The sequence below is a fragment of the Chrysoperla carnea genome, chromosome 1 (assembly GCF_905475395.1).
Source record: "Chrysoperla carnea chromosome 1, inChrCarn1.1, whole genome shotgun sequence".
In the NCBI taxonomy this organism is placed as follows: Eukaryota; Metazoa; Arthropoda; class Insecta; order Neuroptera; family Chrysopidae; genus Chrysoperla; species Chrysoperla carnea.
This window is the reverse complement of record NC_058337.1, coordinates 101,249,100-101,268,563: the sequence shown is the minus strand read 5'-3', so window position 1 is coordinate 101,268,563 and position 19,464 is coordinate 101,249,100. Positions and strand designations below refer to the sequence as shown.

Here is a 19,464-nt window from a genome sequence, read left to right as displayed (position 1 = left end):
ATTGTCTATGTTACTCGTTGCTAATTTGGTACCAGACTGGTGCAGCTAATACAAAAAATTGATGTACGAAATTGGGGCAAAAATCGAAATTGATTTCGAAATATCCTAGAGTTGTTATAATTAATGGGGGTGCAGAATTGATCACATTGTCGTCGCTTGGATAAGTAACCGATTCTACCCACATCATAAATGTAATTGTAAATATGAATGTAATTCAATCAATAAAGATTGATGTGGGTGGCCTCTGTGATAAGGCGTATGTCATAAAAACGGAGGTTAAACCCCATTATAATTATTATTATTATTAAATATCTTAGAGTTCTCATTTATTATCTTTGGTAATATTTATGTTTAAACATAAATTTTCTACATACGAAAATATTTTTGAATACATAAACGACTTGTGATTGTTTGTGACGTATTTACATCTGTTGAGGCTGTGAGCCAATCGGAATTCACATTTTTCCAATTGTTTCTATTGAAAATTACGTTATAATATAGTGAAAGCAAGTTAAGAGACTAATCATTTAGCATTTTTATTGTTATTTTATCATTTCTCCGTGCGGTAGCGATACTAAAGCGATGTGTTGATGTCACCGGCGTTTGAATTTATAGTTTAGAAAAACCATTTTCAATTATAAAATTACATGAAAAATCAATTTAAAAAAGTTTTTTTTAAAAATTATTTTTAGTAAAACTTAAAAAAAAAAAATTAAATTAAAAAACATATATTCTTCTATTTTGTTAGTTTTATTGAAAATTTCATACTCAAATAAAAAATTGAATATTGGCAATAAAAATAAATTACAAAACAAAAGAATCAAAATGAAATTAATTCAAAACAACCAAAAATAAAAATTTTAAATTTACAACGTGAATGGAATTTTTTCCATGCTCATATATTATGCAAACATATGTGAATATTTGGCATGATTTCTGATATGTTGTATGCGTTGTAATGAATCACCTGTAAATGATTATTTTAATTATTATAAGGTGAGATGCCATACAATTTTACTTCCCTCTAATCCTCTCTTCTAACATATGCACCCACCCGTCTTCCATACTTTGCTTATTAAGTATTAGGATGCGGCAATATTTAACTATAAAATTAGTAACACATAACAACAGTACCTCTATAATAATATTTATACTTCATGTAACGTTTATAGAATAAAATGCAATTTTTTGTGTATATATTTCAAGTAACCTTGAAAATGTATAAAATAACACAATGTATTATTTTTATACTATGTATATGAAATATATACAAGGTATATTAAGTTTAGTCCCAAGTTTGTACCGGTTAAAATATAATATTGATGCTACGAAAAAAATTTTGGTATAGGTGTTCATAGAATCATCTACTTAGTTCATTTTCGGTTGAAATTGAATTTCTCATTTCTCAGGACGTTTCGTGAGGTCGAGTTCGTAAAGGAGCAACATTTCAATTGGGTCTTGGGTTCGTAGGACTCATCTTGTAAACCGTTAGAGATAGAACAAAAGTTTAAATGTAAAAAAGTTCCTTATCAAAAAATAAACAACTTTTGGTTGAAACATTTTTTCGTAAACATCACTGTTTACCCGTGAGAGCGCAAATTATCCGCAAGTTGTATAGTATGTATTATATGGGAATGTCAGCTATGTATGTGTGATATGTATGTATATGTAATGTGATAGAGTAATTAACACTGTCTAAGCATGGTATTTCAACAATTAACCGAGTCAATTGTTTATTTTCACTTGTTTTGTTATATACTTTTAGGAATAAAAAAATCTCTGTATATACAAAACGTAAAACAAAGAATTTACTTTAGATTAACTTTTATACAGTATAGGTAAATTACGAGAAGTTTATGTCCATTAAATTGCCTTTCAAACGAAACAAAAAAAATCAAAATAGATTCATCTGTTTAGGCCCTCCGGTGCCACAGACAGACAGACAGACACACATAACGATCAAACTTATAACACCCCTTCTTTTAGTTCGGGGGTTAAAAAATATACATCTGTTTCCCTACAAACGCACATAGCAATACATGGTGGCATATGTACGTCCTTAAGTTGGTATTCTGGTGTAGAAATTTGAAAAAATCGATTTTTTGTTGTTGCATAATTTCAAAGGATAGAGATATAGTGGATTTTCGGGTAACGAAGTGTGAATTAATCGCTTTGAGCTCGAGCAGAATAACTCGGTTAGCAGAAATAACTTTGCAAGACATTGAATATGAAGTAGAAATGTCTCTCAAATTTAAAACGCGTTTTTCTCGAAACTAAATTTTTCGAAGTTGTTGACATGATATCTCATGTTCTATTCGACCGGTTTCTTTGAAATTTGGTGGGAATCTTCTTTATAAATCTTCCCTATCGTATGAAACATCGTTCTTGAGTTTCATTTTTGAAAATTCTAAAAAATTAATAGGTATATTCACCAGATAAATCCGTGAACAAAATAAACCAGAAATAAAATTGAATATACAACCAAAATTTTTATTATAATCTAGTTAAATTATGGCATTCGATTCCTACATAATTTATTATTTCTACGAGTTTTGAGAAAAAAGCTTGTGTTTTTATAAGCAGATTAAAAGGCTTCGTGAGAAAGAAAACGCAGCCTCTTAGTTTGTATAAACGCCTTGGAAAAGCTTTTTTACGCTTAAGAATTCTTTAAATTAACAATCTCATTGTCAATTCATCAAGGTTTATTAGAAATGGTTTTACCAAAAAGCTGTACCACCGAAAGCTATTTTAATGTAAGCACTCTTTTATTCTTGAGAAAATGAATATTAAAATGTCCTTATGCTAAATATAGTTCGCTGGATTAGCATCGTCGTAAACTAGGCTATAAATGTAATAACGATCACCGAGTGAATGCATTCATATCTACATACTTAGTACAATATACATAGTTGTATGTATAATACATAGGTGGGCATCAGTTACTCTATTTACTTAGTAAGCTCTGCAGGTAATTTTCGTATCCTCCACTGACAGTAAGTAAGAGAGGTATGTTCTGAGGTGAGACTCACTTATTTTAAATACAGAGTATCTTACCAATTATTTAAAAAAAAATTAAAACATTTATCTGGGAAAAAATATAATAAGGTAATATAAATTTAATTCTTTTTATAGACTGAAAAGCAATGGTCTTTTTTATACCATGTATATATAAAATGAACCAAGTTATACTAAGTTTACCCCCAAGTTTGTAATGCTTAAAAATATTGATGTTACGAACAAAATTTTGACATAGGTGTTCATAACCTCACCTAATTAGTTCATTTTCGGTTGCTGTCCGCCTGTCTGTCTGTCAACACGATGTCTCAAAAACGAAAAAAGATATCAAGCTGAAATTTTTTCGCGTGCTCAGGACATAAAAAGTGAGGTAAACGAGCAACAAAGGTCAATTGGGTCGGAACGACCCATCTTGTTAACCTTTAGAGACAGCACAAAAGTTTAAATGTAAAATGTTCCTTATAAAAAAATAAACAAGTTTTGTTTGTAACATTTTTTCGTAAACTGTTTACCCGTGAGAGCGTAAATTATATAATATGTTTTATATTGGAATATCAGTTATATATGTGTGGCATATATAATGTCTGGCTATCTTTCTGGCCTTATCTAATTCTGGCTGTATGTATGTCTGGCTATCTTTCTTTACTTATATGACTTAAAAAACAAATGAGTATTCAACCCTGTCTATACATGGTATTTCAACAATTAAGTCAATCAATTGTTTGTTTTCACATGTCATTATCAAAATCACAAAAAATTACTTTTTACTTTTTCAATTCAAAGCAACGCTCGAAGAAAGTCAGAGATGAATGAATAACCAAACAAAATTATCCCCAAAAACATTAACCCCCTCCCCCCAAGCCTTATCATTAGCATGTGTATAGTAAACTTAAATTCCTCGAATAATCCTTTTAACAACAGCTAACTATTTTCTGTTTAGATTCTAAACAGGTAATCACTGTGTATTTAATACCTTTCTTGTTAAAAGGCATAAAGAGTAACAAAGTCAAAGCATGCCCAACTATGTTTATAATATAGTGTCAGTGTGTACATTATATTTATTGAAGTGAACTGTAAAAGAAGAACCTTGAAATAAAAACATATATGTAAACAAATAGAACGAATACGATATAATATAAATACAATTATGTTTGTTTTTGTAATAAACATGTGTTTTTGATCTTATTCTCGGTGAAGAAACGACTGACTTATCTATTTTATAGTATGTATGCATGCAAGTGTAATGTGTATTAATTTATACATTAGTTTTTTGGTGTAAATAAAGATCAATAATTCAATAAAACATTTAAAACTTCGAACAGACCCGTGCGCCCGAGAAGGGATTTGGGAGTCATCTTCCCCATTGAGAATCTCCATAATTAAATTAATAATAAAAACTGTAAATGCATTTTAAATAAAAACGTTTTAAATGTTGATTTTGTGAGCAGTAAGACTGATCGGGGTACGGTTTGTTGCATTCGATGGGTGAGGGAGTCTACAAACTTTGTGAACAAAAGTGATGAGCCAGAAATAAAAAACTGGGAAAATTGGAAACTAAATATCGATGGAAATGAGTTTAATCTTGTTACTCGGCAGTTTTTGGAGCCGCTGAACTCGAATATCACTACAAAAATGGCCCTCAAATTGTCTAAAGCCCAGGACGGGCAGTATACACCTTGTCTCTTGGAGTTTTACCAAAATATGTAACATATTTCGTCCCTGGGCGCCCTGTTTCGTCCACCCTGGAACCTCGGGGGCCATTTTTGTAGTGATATTCGTGTTCAGCACCATCAATAACTTCGAGTAACGAGTTTCGTGAAATATGTTACATTTTCTCGTAAAACTTCAAGAGACGAGGTGTATACTGCCCGCCTTGGACTCTAAGTGGCTACAAAAATTCCCGTGTTAGACTTATTTCCATCGATATTTTGTTCCCAAGAAGCCAGCCTGCAAACTTTATCTTCCTCTCCAATAAATACGACGACACTCGTATTTTCTGCCCTACAATTTTGTTAATTGTACAAATTGTACTTTTGTTAATTAGATTAATATTTATTAATTGAGATAGTCTCAAGATTACAAATTACAAAAGCAAAGGTAATTTCTTCTTATAATTTTGTCTTCCATATCACTTCCCTCTTCTAAGGCAATATTTTTATGAAAATGCAAATATAAAGCGATTTAAATTGTAATCGACCCATTTACAAGTTTGGTTATGCTTACTATTCCTATTAACTATTGAAGTTTTAAAAAATTTGACCGAAATGCAATTGTCTTGTAATTGGGTTTGGTTAAAATTTTTGTATCCTTCCACATATCGTATAATAATAGTTTTTTAAATAACCAGTGTGCAAAATTGAGTTTTTGTAATGAAAAAAGTTCATTTTATATGTTATAAACAATAAACTTATACATGCCATAAAATTAATGTACAAAATTTTTCAAACATATTAAATAAAATACTTTCAATTAATATAATTTATTTATATTATTCGTATTTATTTTTTCTGTTTAAATATAGTTTAATATTTATTTAATTTAGTATTTTATGCGATAACGATAAATGTGTTTTTTATTTAATTTCAAAAAAGGAGGACGTTCTTTAAATATACGCATGAACGTATAATCTAAATCAAAATAAATGTGAAACTAACCATTCTAAGTGTTATAACTACAACATTACATGCAATTCACATATAATATTATAGTTATAACACTTAGTTTGGTAAAACACGTGAATTTTTTAGCGATACATAGTGTAGGTATCGTACGAACGCTGTTAGAGGTGGTTTAATTTTTCATCTACTTAGCCTCTTCAAATTGAATTTAAAAGTATCTAAATCATAATCACAGCGCTGATCTTTAGGTTGTATTCTCAGAACGATTAAAGGAACTTGTCACAGTCATTTCAGTTTTGAAACGTCATTCAGGAAAATCATCAAGCTATAGTTTTCTGACATGTCAAATAGTCGCTAATACCGCAATTGATGCGTTTTTTTGGTATACTTTTAAAAAGGTAAACAAAAACAAATGCAACAAACTTTTGTTCGAGAGACTATAAAACGGCGTGGCATATCCGTAAGTCGAAACTCTGAAATGCAATTTTTAGTTTCGATTGGAAAGTACCTACATTATCTAACATTATTACATTATCTATCGTACACTTCCGCGAATCGTAAATAGTTCATAATCTTATTAAAATAATTTGTGGATATGGACTAGTAAGATTATTTAAGGAACGTCTGTACAAAGTATTATAAAAAGTTTTAGTGCATCTTTTTAAGTCAGTTCTAGTTTTTTTTTTCTAAATTTTTAATATATGCTATAATTATTATTTTTATATTGGTAAATATCATGACCTACGGTAATAATTTAATTTATTATTTTAGGAAATTGTGTGTTCTATCAACTCTTAAATTTATTTTCAAGAAAATTTTCTTTGATTTTTAATCGATTTGGTCCATTTACAATGTTATAAGACACGATTTAAAATGACATACCGATTTGATATAAATATTTTTATACCCTGCATGTGTAATAAAAATAAATAATATATTAGGGTTATATGAATTTATAATATTGTACATACAGTGTGTCCCGTGATTCGATGGATATAGCTTAGAATACGCTCATTCTTTGGACAATTTTAAGTTGAAAGTGTCTTATACACTTTTATCCAAAACCCTATGATTAAGGAGTTATTTGGATTATTATGTCCCCAAAGATAATTGTAAAGAGGTGTAAACTTAATAGTAAACAAGTGAAAACAAACAATTGACTGAGTTAATTGTTGAAATACCATGCATAGTCAGTGTTGATTTCTTTATCACATGACACATACATACATGTGACACATACATAACTGATATTCAAGTACATACTATAAATTTCCGCCTAATTGGCGCCCTCACGGGTAAACAGTGATGTTTACGAAAAAATGTTTCAAACAAAAGTTGTTTAATTTTTGATAAGGGACATTTTTTAAATTTAAACTTTTATTCTATCTCTAACGGTTTACAAGATGGGTCCTTCGGATCCAAGACCCAATTGACCTATGATGCTCATTTACGAACTTGACCTCACTTTTTACGTCCTGAGTACGCTGTAAAAATTTCAGCTCGATATCTTTTTTCGTTTTTGAGTTATCGTGTCCACAGACAGACGGACGGACGGACAACCGGAAATGGACTAATTAAATGATTTTATGAACACCTATGACAAAATTTTTTTCCTAGCATCATTATTTTTAGGCGTTACAAACTTGGGACTAAACTTAATATACTATGTATATTTCATATATACATGGTATAATTAATCTGGTAGGCCATGTAATTGTTTTGTCATATTGTTGTTATGGTGACATTTGATTGTTTATGTTTTTGATTTTTAATGGCTACGTTTACAAGTCAAGAATATATCGATATTCACTTTATTTATGGATATTGTGACGGAAATGCAAAAGCGTCAGTGCGAGAATATCAGCGCCGGTTTCCTGATTCACGAATTTCTAATATACAAGTGTTTTTAAATTTGCATTGTCATTTTGCAGAAGAAGGTAACTTTCCTAAAGCTAATGCAGAAACGTCCCGTACTATCCGACGAAGAAGGTATTCTTAATATGGTCGAAAATAGCCCCTCGAAAAATTTTGAATAAATAAAACATTAAACTACTTTTCGCAACAATGTTTTTACTTTATTGGTTAAAGTTAATAGAGCTCATAACTTAACAATTGAGCTTTGAAAAACGATTATTAATTTAGATTAAAATTGTCCAAACAATACGCTCTTGAGCTATGCCATCGGGTCAAGGACACCCTGTAAAATATTTTCTTTAATCAGACATATGCTTGAAACTATTGCAAAGCATCTAGGTTTTGTAGAGGACATACGAAAAAACAACTTTGGATCATACTTTGCATTTAGTTTTTGTTGAACTATGCAGTTTTCGAAACAAACTCACTTTTCACGTCTTGAGCACGCTATAATTTCAGCTTGATATCTCTCTTTGTTTTTGAGTAATCGTATGATGATAGCCGGACTGACAGACAGACAGACAACCGAAATTGGACTAATAAGGTGATTTTAATCGTCGAGATGAATCTTCGAGATTTGATATGGAGAATGAATGAGAGAGTATGGTACGCGTTAATAAAATAGAGACAGGGTTAAAGGTCGAATCAGGAAAGTATATACAGGTATACAGTGTTGTCCAAGCTATAATAGTAGGTGTTGAAATTTTGGAAGAAAAAGGATGTTCATAAAATGGCTGCTCAGAAAAACTCCCACAGTATGAGCTAATAATACTACCAGAAACGGACCAGTATTATTATGACAATCTGTATATACTCCTGACAACAAGAATAATATTACAATGTATTTTTTAAAATTTATGTAAGACATAGTTTTTTTTTATTAATTAAAATGATACACAGTCAAGGTAATTGTATTCATAGAGAGTACTTAAGTTACAATTGAATTACCTTGAGATTTAATGAACGTATAATTGTTACCAAGATGAGAATACTTATACAAATATAAAGCAGAGATTTTTTTATTTTTGTTTCTATTCATTACATTATTTTTATAAAAACTTTTATTATTTCTATTAAAAAGTAGTATATGAAACATGGTAGCTTTCATTATAATATGTACTTCAGTGCAAGTGCGGAAAGACTTTGGAAAATATTTCTTGAAGAATTTAAAAAAATCCATTTTAGGAAAGAAACCAAAAGAAAAAGAAAAAGAAAAATGATATTTATTTTATCGATGTGTTCTATCAGAGAAAATTATTTTTTGCCATAGTTCAGTTACACATAGTCATGTTAAAAGTTTTTATAGTCTAAGAAGTCAGGTTTTTAAAAATAGCTGAGTTGTCATCAAGCCCTAGTAAAATTTACTGGTGAATTTTTTGCTATCAACAAAAATTTTTTCTTAAGCGATTTTGGAAATACAATTGATCGGATTAAGTCTAAAGCTTAAAGTTATAGGTATGTGAACTTTTTACTATATCTGCTTTTAAAGCTGAGATACAGTTTTCATAATCAAAACAAAAACTAGAATTTTCAGAAAAAAATAGAGATATAAGCGAAAACTATGAACTTTTTGCTAACAGATACGTCTAAAAAACTTGCGAAAATGAAAAAAGAAAGAAATAGCATATAATTCCCGGCGCCTCCACCAAATTTCGTTTTGTGATAAAATTCTCTGCTCCAGCAAATAATATTTAAAAATTTTGTTGCAATTTTCCGAAAATTTTTATCTAACACTGAAAAATTACATGAACATACAAAACCTTTGGGCTAAATTCGTATTTTCGGGGATTTTGGCGAAAAATTTGAATGTTAGATATTATATATCTTATTGAAAACTTCATTATATCTCGAAAACCCATTTAGCAAGAAAATTAGGTGTGAAGGTTAAGATCTAATCTAAACACTCTTATTTTACATGAAAATTTATTAATGTTTTGGGATAGATAATATGCTTTGCGCTAGATATAAATTTTCGGAGACTTAGCAAAACATTTTAAAATAAAACATGTTGATAGTGCAGAGAATTTTTTTCAACAAATGAAATTTAGTGGTGATGAAGTATATGCAATTTCTCGATTCTTCTTTGACTTTTTCGCAACTTTATTGTCTGTTAACAATTTAAAAAAAGATAAATCATCTTCGCCTATATCTTCAGTTTTTTTTTTTAATTTCTTAATTTTCGTTTTTATTTTATTTTTTTTTTGGTGAAGGCTTTGAGAAGTGGAAGCTGTATCTAAACTTTAAAAGCACCTACAAGCTTACGACTTTCTACCAAAACTCGTTAGCGAAAAATTCCTCAATAAATTTTACTGGGACTACATGAAATCGCTCAGCTGCCTAAAGAGAGAAAATAAAATAATTGTTATCTTTGAAAATTGCTACCGTTTCCTAGCATAGCAAATAATAAAATTAAAAAACAAATTGAAGCTGCCAAAAACAACCTGACTCTGCATGTTGCAAAAATTGCTTCTGCGGCAAACTATTTATCTTATTAATCGTTGGAAAAGATCGTTTACCAAAAAGATATCAGGGAGACCATATCATATTTGGAATTTAAAATGGTAATATTACTCTGTTATTACGGACACTCTTAGCAACACAAATGAAAATTTACGTATTTAATCAAATTTGAAGCATGCTTATGAAAGCATGTCACGCGTTTGCAATAATTTGAATAAAATTAAATATTCTTCACTCATTTTAAACGTTCTATAGATAATTATTTAAGTTCCGTTCAATTTAAAATGTTATTGAATAAAACCAAAAAAAAAAAAATATATTTTATAATAAAGTAAATAATTTACCTCAAATTCTACAGGTTGTTCTAATTTACATTCTACACGTTTCTCAGCCTCTAATATCCTTTCAACAGCCATATCAAAATGTGTACCACTTGTACTGCTTTCCACTTCACCAGTATCCCCACCGCTACCCCCACGTTCATGTTTTGTTCGTTGTCGTTCCTCCTGTGAACCCATTAAAAATAGTAGACAAATGTAAATAAAACATTATCAATTATATAATATTGGTTTATACCGGATCTTGTACCTGGACTGCTTCCCGTTTCATACCCATTGTTAAACATTTTTGATAACGACAATACTGACATCGATTTCGTTGTCTCTTATCTATAATACAATTTTTCTCTTCACGACATGCATATGATAAATCTTTGCGGACGGTACGTTTAAAAAATCCTTTACATCCTTCACAACTGTAACAAAATGAAATGAAAATTATTATATAATATCAATTAAATTGTATAATTTATTATATAACTAGTTGAGTAAGTTTTTAATGGGAACATTATCTGAGTCCTAAGGTGTGAATAGTAATTTATACCGAGAATTGTACATCATTTGTGTTTTAAATAAGTTGGGTGGATAAAGCCTTAGAAGCTAGGCTAATTACTTTCTGATTAAGAAAATTTTTTTATTCATTGAAATCTTGTAATAAAATTTATAGGTACTGCGAAATTTTATTTTTGGTAAATATTTCTGTTTACTATATATTTCTTGCAGCCAATTAGCTTAATTGGCCGCTCACTAGCAGCCTTACCTTTTTTCTAAACGACCCAGTTCAACTAGCGGCCTGAATGGTATTCAGCCGTAGAGTCTAATACAATATTTAATGAAGTGGCTGGCTGATGCTTAGACCATTCGTACAAAAGAGTGACCATTTGACAAAAAATATGAAATATCTGACATTAGAAATTATTTATTTTCGTTATTTAAAATATAACGTATTGTTATTTGGTAATCATGAGATCAAATAACGTATCTCAATAGCCGAGTACGGTTGTAAGTAATTAAAATATAATTTTTGTTAATGATAGTTCTCCCAAGACATTTGGATCCGCAAAAAACTCCTTTAAAATAAACTTATCTATTATTGCGACACTGACTTGCAGCAGACTTACAACTATATTTTTGGAATCCCTGGCCGCCAAAAGTTTACTCGACTTGCCACAGCCAATTCCAAAGAAATTGGACTATCTAAATTTTCGTCGCCATAGTTGGTATCTGAGTACTGAAACTTTTCCCTGAAAAGCCAGTGTTTATACTTAGATTTAAATTTATGAACACCGTTTCTTAGATCAACAATTTTCCTTTGGAAATTTTTCGCGTCCAGAGGCCCGGAAATTTAAACTGTTCGAGTCTCTGGACGCAAACAGAGACAGTCACAGGTAAATTCATATTATTTTTATCAACATTCTTACAATATTGCTGCTTGCCGACAGGTGGCCTGAAAGTGGAACTAATTTTAAATGACTAGGCTAGGCAAGTAGTTATGGGTTATCGATTCAAGTCATTTGCCCAGTTGTTTGATTGAATGACAAAATATTTTTAGGCCGCAAACTAAACGGCGTCATTTAATAAAAAGATTAGGCTGTTAATTGATCGGCTAATTAAACTATTTGGCTGCATATATATCCTGAATTTCGGATATTTCTTTCCTTTTTTAACATAGCGCGAGATGAAGTAGGTCTTGCATCTGAGAGCGGTTGCGTTAAATAAACTGGATGTGCGCTAGAAAAGCAACCGTGACAGCAGGAATCGAAAGAATTATATTATTTTTATTTTCTTTCAATTGTTAGTAATTAATAATTTCAGTAATTGTCAGTAAAAGTGTAATTTCTGGATCTTTTTCTGGAAATTTGGATGTATATTTTAGACCTTAGATCAAAAACAAACAAAAAAAGTTTTTTTGAAAATAGTTGTTTACAAAATTTTTGATAAGTTGTCAACTAAATTTTATAAACGTGAAAATTAATGAAGATAATTTAAAAAATATTTTCGTAATAGAATTGAATTGAGAATGAAAAGAGGGGAGAGCTATTAAACAAACTATGTACTAATTTTTCCGCTAAATTAATTGCAACAACAACAACAAATGTATATGTTTGAAAAACTTGGAAAGAATTTTATTAAGATAACACACATCATTATGTATACATATTACGTGATTCCTTTTCATAATTTTGCAATTAGATCTGTTGAATTGCCAATAATTATATTTGCAAACCAACAAATATCCAACAGTCGTCCACTTAAATAAAATTATCATCCATCTATGTTTGGGATCTGATCTCATTTTATAAATTAAAGAGGCGAAAAACTTGTTGAAATATCAATTATATTCACTTTTGACCAAAATTTTCTGCATCTTTGTTACGAGAAGAACTTATTTTTAAAATCGACATATTTTTACTGAATCTTTGAATGTGATTTCTATCCACTTCAAAAAGTCAGATTGAATTGAAACTGCGTACACTTAACCGTCTAAGTAGCCGAGCGAGTAGAAGCCCAATCCCCTTAGGGAACTGGGAGGTTACGGGTTCGATTTCAGGCAGCGGCAGTCTGGTCAATTATAATTAATGGGGCGGTAAAATGATCACTCTGTCGTCGCTTGGGTAAACTACGAAGTAACTGATTCCACCTACATCATAAATTTAATTGTATGTATTCGAAGGTAGTTTAAATAAATAAAGATTAAAAATAATGACATGGGTGGCCTCTGTAATAGTCGTGTAATTCTGAGAAACCCCATTTTTATTAGAACATTTCTTATAGTTTTTGGAGAGTGGAATTCTAATTCAGAATTTCTATAATACATAAGGTTTTTGAAATATTTTTATCTACAAAAAGGAAAAATTCTTTTTTTGATTATATTTGAAACATCAATATGTAATTTTTTCTCATATGAAAATTGGAAACCAATCCTTTTCCTTCCATCTTACTTTAAAATACTATTCGAATGTTTCATTTTTTTTTTTTTTGTCTTCGAGAAACCATATGATATTACAAGCTTTTATTTAGTTTCACCTGTCCCGTTGTCTGTTTGTAATCAAATCTTGCAAGTCAAATTTGATACACTTCCCGGTTTCCGATTGAGCTGAAATTTTGCATGCAAATTTAGTTTGGATGACAATGCATGGTAAGGTTGTGGCGTCCTGATTTTCCTATCGCTTCCATCATATTTGATATATATACATTTTTTTTAGTCTTAAATTAAAAATTTTAATAAAAAATACTTTTTAAGGGACAAGCTTTTATTGTACTAAAAAGTAAAGAATAATTTTATCTATGAGTCACTAATACCCGACTATTTGTAAAAGCTTGAGGCGCTTAATATCAAGAATGAATCGAAAAATAAATAGGCATGTGGAGTAGATGAGGCGTTCCGATTCATTTTTGATATTTTAAATTGAGCGCCTCAAGCTTTAACAAAAAAAAGTTGGGTATGAATGACTCATAGATAAAATTCAAAATGGATTTTGAAGGAAAATGAATGCTATTTTCTGATGGCGTAAATTTTTTTGTGAGAAAATAATTATTCATTGGGAAAACATGACTTTGAATTTAGTAGCAAAACAAGTTTTTTACATATTAAGGGAAGAATTTCTCGAAAACGTAACGTGCTGCAGCAATTTTGCGCTCAGATTCGTATTGAGCACGTCAAAAAAACTTTCAAAATTAAACTTATGCTTCTGGGATAAAATTTGTGTTGATTAATGTAATCGAATCATTGCAGTAAACGATTTACTTTAAATATTACAGATTTTGTTTCTTTTAGCTTAGAAATTTAGGAAGTTAGGATTGGATTAATATGATATATGATCTGTATATATGACAGTAAATATCATACATTAGATATCATACATTGGATGTTGAATGAAATTTTACATTTGATATATTTGGCGTCATTGCCAAAATAATAATTTGTGAATAGCATGTCGAATATGATTAATGATCATATTACAATTAGATGACACACACGTTTTTATTTCAAACAAACATTTATTTAACTTTAAAGTTCCCATCACATCATGAATAATTAAACTAACTAACTTTAAAAAATATGATATTAACTTCAATTCATTCATCATTAATTATCATTATTCTTCTTATTAAACAGATGTCTTTCAAATGTAATCGCATTAAAAAAATCAGCTAAAAACGTGACACAAGCTGTACAAATTTTAGCTAATTTATTTAGCTAGTTTATTAGCCTATTTATTATTATTTTATACAAAAATGAGCTCAATACGATAGTGACAAAAAAAATTCCAAAATCTGAGCTTCATTATATGATGTGTAAAATTAAAATAATTGAAAACTGTGCATATATTTTAGGCGGTAAAACAATCCCTTCGAGTGTTATGGAAGGGGGGTTAGTGAGATCAAGAGAGATAAAGGCTATAAAGCGGTGGTATTTTCTTTTAAGTGAAGCAGGCGGGTATCAATCAAGCTAGTATATTATAAATGTGAGAGTAAGGATGTTGTTTGTTTGTTACGCCTTAACACGCAAAAACTACCGAATGGATTTGAATGAAACCGTACAATAATTTAGCTTATGCATCAGAATAACGCATGAGCTATAATTTATAAAGATATATTTAAAAAAAAAATTAAAGTTAATCTATAAAATTTCACTTAGCAATGAGCATCATTTTGAACCTAAAAATTAAAGATTTCTTTAAAAAAGTTGTACGAGATAAAATTCATGGCCACCTATTCTGATACACTCAATGAATCAAGACTAAGCAAAGCGGGCGGATATCAAGCTAGTTAACTAATATGTTTCTAAGGGATTTGAGACTTTATGTGGCATTTTTTACTCGCCTGTACCCAAATTCTTGTAATATTGTCAATTATTATGCTTTTCAATAAATATGGCTGTAGTAGCCATTTAGCCTTAGGATGAAATTGACAAAAAAGCTTCAAAATATTTTGTATTTTTATTTTAAATTTACAAAAAGTTCCATAACCTTTTTACACACGTGAGTAAAAAATAAGTTACAAATCATTTTAAATAATAATTTAAAAATATATTATGTTTTTAATTTTTTTATTAGTAAAACTGATGTATTTTCCAAGAACTTAAGATGTGACATGGCTACTAGTATTTGTATTTAAAAAAAAACTTTTATTAGCTATGGTAATTCATTTAAATTAATTCTGATGTTTTGACCAAATATAATAATTTTTTGTTATTCATATTTAAAATCAAATTTTTTTTATAGAATCATTTTTTCACCAAAATAATAAAATGCTTAATTTACATATTATTATGAAATTTTTGTTAGTTTTTTTAAATATTGCGTAGTAAATATTGATATTATACTCGTGGACAAAAGATGAGGTTATAAAAATTTTCTGTAATAAATTTCTCATGGTGAGAGAAAATTTATCTTTAGGTACATCGTTTTATAGTAAAGCGTTGAGTTCTTAAGTACATTCCAAACTTTGTACTACATAGAATAGCTTCAAAGTTTGGTAGCAATATCTCGAAAATGATTCAGTTTTGGTAAAAATTCCTGCGGTGAAAAATTATGTATACAAATTTTTAGGCAAATCAGAAGAACAATTATTTTGTATTCCTTAAAAATGTTGGGGTACATGCGGCAATTTTCAATCAGGTAACGGGAATTTTTGTTTCCTGCAGTTCTCATTTATATACAAATTAATCAACTATCTCGGAAACAAGTTCTAATCATTCAAAATATTCGCTTTAAGAACTCTATTATATAAAAACAAGTGAAAACAAACAATTGACTGAGATGAACAGTGTTGATTACTCTCATTACACATATGTACATCACATCACATTACACAGACATAACTGATATTCCTATATCCTATATAATACATACTATACAATTTGCGCCTAATTTGCGCTCTCGCGGGTAAACAGTGATTTTGAAGAATAAATGTTTCAAACAAAAGTTGTTTATTTTTTTATAAGTAACATTTTTACATTTAAAATTTTGTTATATCTCTAACGATTTATAAGATGGGTCCTACGGACCCAAGAGCCAGTTGACCCATGTTGCTCATTTACGATACTTTTTTCGTTTTTCAAACAAAAGTTGTTTATTTTTTTATAAGTAACATTTTTACATTTAAAATTTTGTTATATCTCTAACGATTTATAAGATGGGTCCTACGGACCCAAGAGCTAGTTGACCCATGTTGCTCATTTACGATACTTTTTTCGTTTTTGAGTTATCGTGATGACAGACGAACACACAGACGACAGACAAACAGACAACCGAAAATGGACAAACTAGGTGATTTTATGAACACCAATACCAAAATTTTGTTCGTAGCATCAATATTTTTAAGCATTACAAACTTGGGACTAAACTTAGTATACCTTGATATATATTACATATATATGTGGTATAAAAATTACAAAACTTGCAAAGTATTTTTTGTATGTGCGTAAAACTAAAAAAATAAAAAATTTCCAACAATTATTTACTTTGTTCAGAAATTAATTTAACAAAAAAAAAATTAACTTTTGACTCTTAATATATAGTATCAAGGATTTTGGGAACATGTTGCTTAAAAAATGATCTTGAATACGGCTTTATAATAAATATTATAATACATTGTATAAGCGAATTTTTTATACAAAATTAAATAATCCCCAGACAGATTATAACAATAAATCGATTAAATTCAAATTAATTTTTACGGTTACACTCTATTTCTGAATTTAATTTCAATAATGTAAGGTCACACAAATTATTACCAATTCACAATAATTTATTTGAACCGTACAACATGCAACACGAAAATTAATTGAAAATGAATAACATTGTTAAATTATTTTTTTAAACAAAAAAATAAAACAAACCTTTAAAAAAAAATATTTAAAAAAAATTTTAATTATGCACGGTATTTAAAAAGTCAATGTCAATATAATAATACATAATAATTGACTACGGTGGTATTTTAATATTTCTTATAAAAATGAAATTATTAAAAGTGAAATGACACAAGCAGCTACACAAACCACAAGTTGTTTGGTTTGGACGACCTTATAGGCTTGGAGATACTTACACAAAATTTCAAATCATTTGTTACATCTATGGTCAGCCTTAACTAGGCCATTCGACTTTGCTTCACCTTTGTGTTTCAAAGTCCCACCACCCTTCTCAACTGTGTTCTCACTAGCTTAGAAGGGTGATTCGACTCTTGAACCACTATCTTCAAAACATGGGAATCTTTGATGATCCCATTGGTCGGGCATATACGGAGAACGATAAAACCTTCATACATGTTATTTACACCTGCAGAAACCTGAAGTGTGTCAGGTATAGAATGTTTGGGCCCGAAACGTTGGATCTGTGAAGATCTGGTGATTCTTGTTCCTTTTTGATCTTATATACAAGAAAAGAACAATTATTATTCGCTGGATGAATAATGTTGTGAATTTTATTCGCAAACTTGACAATATCTTTCAGTTCAACGTCCTCTCCAAGAGTGATGAGTTGAAGCTGTATTTGTACGTCAAGCTTCAGCAAATAATACTCACGATAATAAATTTAGTAGGTTTTAAATCCAAAACCTAGGAACATAATAGTAAGTATTGTATAAGAATTCTGGACAGTCGAAATCGTTTTGTTTTAGTGAGAGGAATTTTTGGGGACGTTTCTGAAGAGAAAGTCTAGAAGTTTCCAATCAAGTATTTTTGAGAGGTTAATACATATTTTGTTCAGAAGAACGTTATGATTCCTTCACAGTTGAGCGAGCCACAGCTGATTATTATCCGCGAGAAAATTTAGAAATGTAGGTAATGACGAACGTAGAAATTAGGTATTGTAATAATTGATCAAATGTTAAAATATTTTCTCCATTATTCAAATCGTAAAAATAAAATATTATACCCAAAAATCGCGTATCTTCGCGTGATAGGTGGTTCTCAAGGAGGACATAAAGCACTCCCTGGCCTAGATGCTAGGGACCCATTTTTGGTGTTCCTTTTATATACTATTATTATTATATGGTCATCTTTTACGAGTCAAATTCATTGACAGAAAAATGACAAATCATAGCTCTAATTGTAAAGCCTTGTAATATTTTTTTTAATCAATTATTTTAAAACAGTCTTCAGGAAAATTATAATGGAATATGGTTTTCAATTTTTGGCTTTTTGGTGACTTTGGTTATTAAATTTAGGTACTAAAATCACTAAAAATACAAAAAATTCACAAAATAATTTTAAAATAAAAATAATTCTATCAATATTCTTGTGAGCGATTACGGTTTGAAATCAACGCAAATGAATGGCGTTCATGCCTTTTTCAACCTTAATTAGAAATTAATTTCTATTAATACAAACGCGTTTTTATTGCAAAAGAACTTTCTGTCTCAAAAATCCTGGTTAACATAAATTTTATATTAATTCTTGTTTGAGATTAGCAGACTATTTCCACTTATTCTTAAATTCTGGTAGGTATTTTATTAAAATATATTCCTAAAAAGTCTGCATCTATATATGAATGGCCTTTTAATATTTTTAAATACTGTTCATGTTTGACATTGATTAAATTCATTTTACTTTTCTTAAATAGAAAGCGAAATAAGTAAATAAGAAAAAGAAGATAATAATAAAAGAAATAAATTGTTACACTAAGTATTATAATATAAAATGTTTTGTATTTTCGTGATGATGCAATATGCTATTTTTATTCGCTTTTGATACTAACTACAAAAGAGTCAAGTTCAAGGTGGTGCTGGTGTGTGGTTGCGGTGGAAGGGAACACTAAACTAAACTACTAAACCGCATCACTATTCAAGTATTCACACCATCATCATAGACCGAAGCACAATAACAAAAGTAGAAGTAAGCAGCAACAAGCAGTGCGGCAAATATCATTAATAAACTATTCAGTTATACCTACACAACTAACAACTTACTGCATGTAATTTTAACTTCTGAATATTTAATGTTTATGGCCCGTCAGCACTCGCGTAATGAGAGATTTGCTCACGCATTCTGCACATGCGTCAAATATTTCACGCGTTAATTATTCTTTAACTTTGTAAATCATAACTTATATTACAAAATTTTATGTCACAAGTTTTTTTTTTAAATTTACAGTACGGCTTATATTAAACTAACG

General features: G+C 29.6%; 1 protein-coding gene across 4 annotated transcripts in view; it reads right to left on the bottom strand.

The window, feature by feature from the left end:
• LOC123290556 (retinoic acid receptor RXR-alpha-B) overlaps positions 1–19,464 on the bottom strand; it is a 148,871-nt gene that overhangs the window by 3,628 nt on the left and 125,779 nt on the right. For 3 of the 4 annotated variants that reach the window (XM_044870778.1, XM_044870774.1, XM_044870775.1), the window contains exons 3-4: positions 10,584–10,761; positions 10,352–10,513 (exon numbers count right to left, since the gene is read on the bottom strand). In XM_044870778.1, the coding sequence (XP_044726713.1) occupies positions 10,352–10,513; positions 10,584–10,761 (340 nt within the window). The remainder of the gene's footprint in view (positions 1–10,351; positions 10,514–10,583; positions 10,762–19,464) is intronic. The other variant, XM_044870776.1, reaches the window with a different exon arrangement.